Below are 8,395 nucleotides of genomic sequence, written 5' to 3'. Positions count from 1 at the left end.
AGAGAGAGAGAGAGAGAGAGAGAGAGAGTGAGTGGGGGCGGCGGTAGTGGGATTAGGGGGGAAAAAGCAGCAGCGCCATGCACCGCCGCGATACTCATTATGAATTTCTGTCTGCCCCGCAGGGCCGCCCAATTCGTGCCGACAGAAGCAGTCCGTCCGCCGCCGAAGCTAGAGACCCGGGAAGACGAACTCACAACAGGGCTGAGAAAGCGAACACGACGTAGAGGAAATACGAATTTAATTTAAGAACGTAATCGCGAAACGACGCAACGACGCTGTGGACGATCATTGGGACAATAGGATAGACCAGTCGCAGTGAGAGACAGGCTCTCTTTGTCACTTGTTTTTTTATTCGAGAGTTTGGAGCGAAGGAGCTGTCGATAGTCTTGAATCAAGATGCCGGCGCCGCAGAAACAGGATGAGGATGCGGATCCGACCCCCTATCTGTTCGTCTCGCTCGAGCAGAAGAGAATCGACCAGACGAAGCCCTACGATGCGAAAAAGGCATGCTGGATTCCCGATGAGAAGGAAGGTTATCTCCTTGGTGAGATTAAAGCGACCAAGGGTGATATCGTATCCATTGGACTTCCCGGTGGTGAGGTGCGTACATAATGACTTTTATCTCTTGCTTGCGTCCTTAATAGATCGGGATTTCGTGTCGCGAGGACCGTCGACTGATTTTATTTTAAATTTCAATTAAATTCGGTTCTAGCGATTTTGTGATAAAGCACATGTCCGAACGAAACATATGTATGGAAACCCATGCATTTTATATGGGCCAATGGGCGCAATTCGTAGATTCGTAGATTATAATATTTCTTTTTTAAAACAGTACCGCGGGGCTTCTTTATATAGGTGAACGCGTAAGATTCTAAAGTCTCGTGCACTATGTGATAAGCTTCTATTAACTATTATTATTTTACGAAAATATGAAAAACTATTAATAGAAGATGCTTTCGACAAAAGTATCGACGGTGTCTTATTAACCTTAACGAATTATAGTCGTCAATATTCATCTTTTGCGTATACGTTTTTTTTTTTTTTTTTTTTTTTTTTTTTTTTTTAAGTAAGAGTAGGATAAACGCAAAATGACTACATACGACAATACCATCATTGTTCGATTATCAAAAGTATGTTATATTTAAATCGAAATCAATCGTAAAAGTCTAAAGAATCCGAGACATTAGTATTAATTTTCCTAAAAATAGATTATGCAGAACGTTATTAGTATATTAACGTTTTCCAAGTATTTTAGATCCGAAGGACTTTTTTTATTCGCGCTTTTTTTTTTATTTTGGTGCAATTCAAAGTTCTCGAAGATTCTGTCCCCCCGTTTACTTTTACATCTATGAAACCTTTCAATTTATTGTGAAAGACTAGCAAAATTATAACTGCCAAGTGACACAACTCGGTCGGATTTGTCGTATAGCCAATTTTTTAAATTCTCAATTATGAAAAATAACACTCAATAAACAATAATATGTATTATGTATTATTCCGAATAATCAAAATAATTATAAAATAATTTTATAAATATATTGTATGTATTAGGGTTTGAATTTATAACTGAAACTTTTTCAATTCAATTGGTTATCTCAACTTGACTACTTTTGAATTTAAAATTATGCAACTTGATTATTTTTATGAATTAATGAAATGTAGTTATCTTATAGAAATATAGAAAATTATGCTTTATGTGTCGAACAGATTATAATAAGACATTGTCATTAATAATTTATCTAAGAATATATCTAAGATGATATATATACTGAGAATATTTTGATAAATTGCTTATGTTTACGTCATTAGAATTTTTTAATTTTATTTTCGTAAATAACATGTATTGATTGATTTATTCGATTTAAAATACATATTTTAATGCTTATAAATTGTTTTCTTTTTATTTAGGATGAGAATTTTATTAATCATTACAATTAAATATTCGATGAAATTATCTAAAACTTTAATTAAATAGCTTAAAATGAAACAAAAATTAAATAATTTCGATAAAAATTATGCAATTGTAATAATTATTTAAAATTAGCTTATATAAAGCATCGTTAAAAAATATAGAGTAAAAATATGATACGATAATAAATATGACAATAATAAATAAATAATTTCGGTAATATGAAATTTATGATAAGTAATTGCCAATGCTAAATTGGTATTGTCCATGAAACTTGATCTGTACTACTTTAGTTTCTTTGCTTTGCCATGACTTAAAAATGACAACTACACGATTTCGGATAAATTGAAACGTTTCTTCTCGCCTAGATATGATTGAAAAAAATTGGCGAAATGTGATCTCTATTGGTATAATGGAAGGTCGGTCGGTAATTTTTTTTTTGCAACTTGAAGTTTAGCTTAGTTGAAGGGAAGAAAGTGTGAGAGAATGGTGGGAGAATGAATAGAAGTAGTTTAACCGGAGAATGCGAGCATTGGACCACGACTTGTACACATAAAAAGAGTAGAACGAAGTTGGTCGACGTGCGAGTTAGAGGGGGGGGGCGTGAAAGAGAATGAGCGAAAAAGAGGAGGAGGAGGAGGCGTCGGCGGCATCTACAAAACCATCAGCCAAACCGTATCAGGACGTGCTCTGACTTCTATTTCAAGAACAGAATTACGTACCTTCATAACCCATGCTTCGCGACCATACACAGTGAGGGAGTAAGAGAGAAACTGATAGGGATTGAGAAAGAGACAGCGGGCGGATTGGTTTACTAATTATGCGATTTCCTCGACGCGCATCCTCTCTCTTACTGTAATCCCATAAATATACTCTTTCTTTCTTTCTTTCACCATGCTTGCTCAAAGGATGAAGGCCAACAGATTTTTATAAGCTCCTTTACTTATTATAATTAATATATTAATTATGAATAATATTAAACGATATAATCAATTACGTATAAAGCATTCTAATGTCGATAATTTGCATATAGAGAGTCACGGGTTTTGTCTTGATTATTAAATTATATCAATATCTACTATTCTGTGCTTATTACATAATTTCCTTTATACATACACATACACATACACACACGCACACATACACACACGCACACGCACACACACACACACACACACACATCTACTTGATATACTTTCTCAATATATACTTTAATATATATTTTTATTATAATATAATTAGAACTTTTGACGGCGAATAAAACATTAATCACATTTGTTTTTTAATTTGCATTATAAATACCGTAATTTGTAGTCACCGTGTTTATAGGGTATGTAAATAAAGTGATGGTTCTATTTTAAAGAATCTAAAAGTAATAATTTAATCTATAATTAGAGTACCGAAGATAGTGCAATTGTATAATACAAGCCCTTCGTTAAGATTTTGGTGAGCTTTAAACGGAAAAACTGACATAAGAGAAGATTGACGACCACATTTCATGTCATTTCTCATTTCGTTTGCCTAGATTTATCAAATTTTTGTTAATTTGCTTTACGTCAATATTTTAAATTAAAATATATACCAAATGGAAATATAATAGATTTTTTAATTGTAAAAGAATATATTGTACTGTTGACTGTTGACGTAACAGCTAAATCTAAAATATAAATTACTAGACATTGTTACTAAAATTAATTTTTGCTATTTTTAAATAAGAATTATGACAATATAAATAAATTACTTTAAAGTAGGTGGTAAGTTTATTCAAAATCAAGGTTAGAAAAGCTGTACAGGTTAATGGTGAATCAGACATATATTTCAAGAAAAGTAGATTGAGAAAGAATCGAGCTTTGAATGTAAAAATATCTAACATTCAAAATGTGCCTATAAAAATATGGTTTTTGGAACTTTTTAAGCTCTGAAGCATCGATAAAATAGAAAATACGCCACTTCTTACGTGACAATAAGTTTTTGTTTTTTTATTAATTATACGAATGGTTTAATAATTTAAAATAATTTTGTATGTTTGATTTTTTCTAATTAATATAAAACTTATAGAGCATTCGGAAATAGCTGTAAAATTTTTGTGGACATATTTTAAAATAACATTTCTCTTCTTCATGCAATTTATTAAATAGTCTAAGAAATAAAATTTGAGATATTTTGAAAGAAAGAGGAAGAAGAGCAAGTAAGCAAATTTTTTATTTCAACATCCCAAGTAAGCTTTTCTCGTCGATTACGTAACCAAAAGCAAGTTAGTTTCTCTGTTGCTCTCTACTTTGGTTCAGCAAATCTGATACACAAGAGAAAATCGTTGCAAACGCCGTATTAGTAGTAATAGTAGTATTAGTATTAGTAGTAGTAGTAGTAGTAGTAGTAGTAGTAGTAGTAGTATTAGTAGTAGTAGTCGCCGTCATCTCTCTCTCTCTCTCTCTCTCTCTCTCACACACACACTTACTCTCGGTTTTCTTACGTAGGCTTCAAGCGTTGACTCGCCCTCGGCTCGAACGCTATTGTTAGCAAAGCAGAGCTTCTTAAGCTCACGCACACGTTTGCACACGCAGGGATACCGGTAGCCGGCTATAATAATAAAACGCCGAAAAGCCACATCTCGAAACGCAGGTCATGATATTTTTAGAGCTAAGCGCCTCGAGCGAGATGCGAGAAAACGATCGCTCGCAGAGTGCGAGGGATACACGTCAAAAGAAAAGCGAGAACACGAGAACGAATGAGAGAGAGAGAGAGAGAGAGAGAGAGAGAGAGAGAGAGTGAGAGAGAGTGAGAGGGTGTGTGAGAAAGTGAGAAGCAAAATGAGCACGAGCATTACGGAGATTTTCTTACGCAAGGGGCTCCCGAGTTACCTTCGTTCTATGTAATGTTTTGCCGTACTTCCTTATGCCCCAATTCACTCACATATTTGTTCTCCATCTTCGATGAAATAAAATAATTGACTCATATCTGTATGAACCAAATCATAATTTTTTATTTAGCTTCTCCAATTCTCCTAAATACAAAGTTGACAATAAACTGTTATTCTTTTACATGTGTGTGGGTTAATTGAGTAAGTGGGCGTAAATACGGTTGCGCGTAGGTGTACGGGCGTTTGTGTGTCACCAAGAAATATTTTTATGAGCTAAATTCGACAGTGTTTATCTTAATAAGTTTGAAAATCGTTGTTAAAAATTATTTTATTTTTCAAGTTTTCTAATGAGATTCAATTTTACATTTTTAAAGGGATTAATTTATTAAATCTTCAATAGTTTTTAAAGCATTTACTCTCTCTCTCTCTCTCTCTTCTTATGTTGGTTAGGTCATTTTTCAGCTTTAAGTATTTCTTTCAAAAGTAACGCATTATTCCATTATTATTATTATTATTATTATTATTATTATTATTATTATTATTATTATTGTTATTATTATTATTATTATTTAATATCGAAGTATATATTGTAAAGAGTAAATGAAATGTTACGCTAAATGGGACTGTACTCATGTAATTGTAAATCATTGCACTTTTTCAAAAATATCTCTTTCTAATGAATCATAAGCATTTAATTCAAATTGAAATTTCGATAATTATTTTGAAAATATATACGTATATTTTTTAGGTATAATAGTAAAGCTTTTAAAAAGTCCATAAATAGTTTGTATTTGATTATTATAAACACAATTGACTTTGCCGATATGTTACAGAATGTAACTGTTATACGATAAAATTTTTCGAATATTTGAATAGGCAAATTAGCATAATTGCATTGAAATTCTTCGAGAGAATAATAAAATTCATGAAAGTCTTTTGACGACGAAAATAAAATTTCTACGAATCTGATCGAGTAATGGAAATTGAGATCACATTTCTCCAATATTACTGCTCTTTTATATACCATCTATATTCGTGACTCGCGACCTCCTGTCGTAACATATGAAACTGCATGGACTTTCCGTTGGCAAAGACTCAAAACATCATCATCATCATGAAACATCGTAATAGAAAAGAGCATTTTTTTGCCATTTGCGATAATATAATAAAAAGTTTTGTTACAAAATGTACATTAAGTGCTTAAAATTATCGGCAACTTGTGCTTTTTACCTCTCATGCTACTACATTGATTTCTCTTACGATCTTTAGCATCACACAGATTCAAATAATATTTATATTGCCGAATACAGTAATTGTTAAAATAATTTAACACGATAAAGAAAAAAAAACCTTTTTTTTTTTTTTTTTTTTTTTTTTTTTTTCATATATTTAATTGACCATTGCCAGAAAATACAATATTCGTTTTACCGAAATAATGTCGATTAATGAAGTATAATAAAAGTAAAAGACATTAGGAAAGAACAACAACAACAACAAAATAAACAAATATTAATAAATAATAATAATCCATACAAGTAATTAATTTTCAATATTTAATAATAAAAATTCCATGTTATCTAAATTTTCGTTTTTTACCAAAATCCAAATATTTTATTAATAATAGTCTTATCAAATCAAATTAAGTATGAATTCATTGAAAGATAGATGAGAACAAACAAACAAGATGATCGACGTTTGAAAAAAAAGAAAAAACAAAAACAAAAACAATTACCTATTCATGTAGAATAAGGAAATTAGCACATTATATTTATGTTTCAATCATTTCATAACAAAACAAAACAAATAATAACAAACAAATGTCTTTCGAAATTCCAAAAAACAAAAACAAAAAAAAAGAAAAAAAAAAAAAGAAAAATTCACACGACTTACGACTAAACTTCAGCGGAGAGAGCTGAAAAAAGATCAACTGCTGCAAGTAAATCCACCAAAATTCGAAAGGTCCGAGGACATGGCCGATCTCACAATTCTTAACGAGGCTTGCGTACTCCATAATCTCAAGCAGCGTTACTACTCCAAGCTAATTTACGTAAGTGCCTTGATCATAAAACCTAACTAATCGTCGCCTTTTTTCTCCAAACGCTTTAGACCAGGGACGTGAAGAAGGACCTGCTACAACAGGTAAATCCACCAAAGTATGAGAAGGCCGAGGACATGTCAAATTTGACGTACCTTAACGATGCATCGGTCCTTCACAATCTCAAGCAACGTTACTACCACAAACTTATCTACGTAAGATAGCCAACAAGGATCTTAGAGTTCATGTGGATAAGTGCAGCATAGAACGCTAGCACCAAGTTTATTGGCCTGTTTTCTCTTGGGGAACATCGCACAATGCACCAAGACGTGTTGCGATGCATCCTGTGTCTTATTTAACTTAGAATTTACTTATCGAACGTTGCAAAAAATCAAAAAATAAAAAAAAAATATATATATTGTAAATAGCGGGATGAACGGAGGTAGTCGTGAACGTGATTGGACGAGCGTGACGATCGAGGCAATTTAATTGCATTTGTCACTCATTTAGGTTGGCAAATTCTAAGTTAAATAAACTTGATAAACCTTTTTACGAATAAAAGTGATTTTCAGCCTGTCATTGGGGTGTTCGAAACAACAGACTTGTTCGACCCTTGTCATGAGAATTTTATAGTTGTCTTGTTATAAATTATCATACATTACAAACGTGAAAATCTACGGAGATGGACAAACTGTTCGTAGCATTGGTATTGTCAACAATGTTGACGAGCGATTGACCAACGATTGACGAACCATTGACGAACGATTGACGAACAACCGACATAATAATATAGTAGATTTTTACGTTATTTTCTTTGAATAATTTTTTTTCTTTCCTATTCATTTTTCTTCTTCTTTTTTTTTTTTTTTTTTTTTTTTTTTTTTTTTTTTTCTTACAATATTATGTGTAATTTATAAATTCGTGACTAAATTCAGTGAGTTTTGAATTGTGATAGAGTGCCATAATATCTCTTTTTTTTTTTTACTGTTGCCAATAATAATGTGTACCCTATGAGCCGATCGTTTCATCAATTTTACAAAGATTTAACGTTTTCCAAAGATGTTCAATCAATAAGCATTGTAACGTGTGTTTTTTTAAACATTTTAACACCATCGTGTCGTACAATGTACTTCTTCAAATTTTGCAACGAACGCTACAGTTCGACGATCAATGCCTAAATCTTCGACAAATTGATATTAACTTTCGGCTCCCAGTGGACTTCGTACGAGTGCGACGAAGGAAAATTCTCATTTCAAATCAAACAACAACAACAAACAACTCGTTGTCACGAGAACCGACTCGAGACTATTTTCCTTCCGTAAATTTCGATAGTTCACTACGACGTCTGGGAATAAACGATAAGGTCCGACTGACACCGACGTTTCTACCTTTCAGACTTACTCCGGACTTTTCTGTGTGGCCATCAACCCCTACAAGAGATATCCCGTATACACACAGCGTTGTGCCAAACTGTATCGTGGTAAGAGGCGTAGTGAAGTGCCACCCCACATCTTCGCCATTTCCGACGGCGCCTACGTTAACATGTTGACCAGTACGTATTCAAGGTCGAATAAGTTATATGGAAATTACA

General features: G+C 32.7%; 1 protein-coding gene across 27 annotated transcripts in view; it reads left to right on the top strand.

The window, feature by feature from the left end:
• Mhc (myosin heavy chain) overlaps positions 1-8,395 on the top strand; it is a 52,626-nt gene that overhangs the window by 2,287 nt on the left and 41,944 nt on the right. For 20 of the 27 annotated variants that reach the window (XM_011508083.1, XM_011508082.1, XM_011508088.1 and 17 more), the window contains exons 2-4: positions 123-600; positions 6,876-7,019; positions 8,200-8,356. In XM_011508083.1, coding sequence (XP_011506385.1) covers positions 397-600; positions 6,876-7,019; positions 8,200-8,356 — 505 coding nt within the window. In that variant the 5' untranslated portion in view covers positions 123-396. Of the gene's footprint in view, positions 1-122; positions 601-6,672; positions 6,817-6,875; positions 7,020-8,199; positions 8,357-8,395 lie in introns of all 27 variants that reach the window. The other 7 variants (XM_011508089.1, XM_011508097.1, XM_011508095.1 and 4 more) reach the window with 1 other exon arrangement.

This window comes from Ceratosolen solmsi, unplaced genomic scaffold (genome assembly GCF_000503995.2).
Source record: "Ceratosolen solmsi marchali unplaced genomic scaffold, CerSol_1.0 scaffold1, whole genome shotgun sequence".
Classification (NCBI taxonomy): domain Eukaryota; kingdom Metazoa; phylum Arthropoda; class Insecta; order Hymenoptera; family Agaonidae; genus Ceratosolen; species Ceratosolen solmsi.
This window is presented reverse-complemented; position numbering and strand designations above follow the sequence as displayed.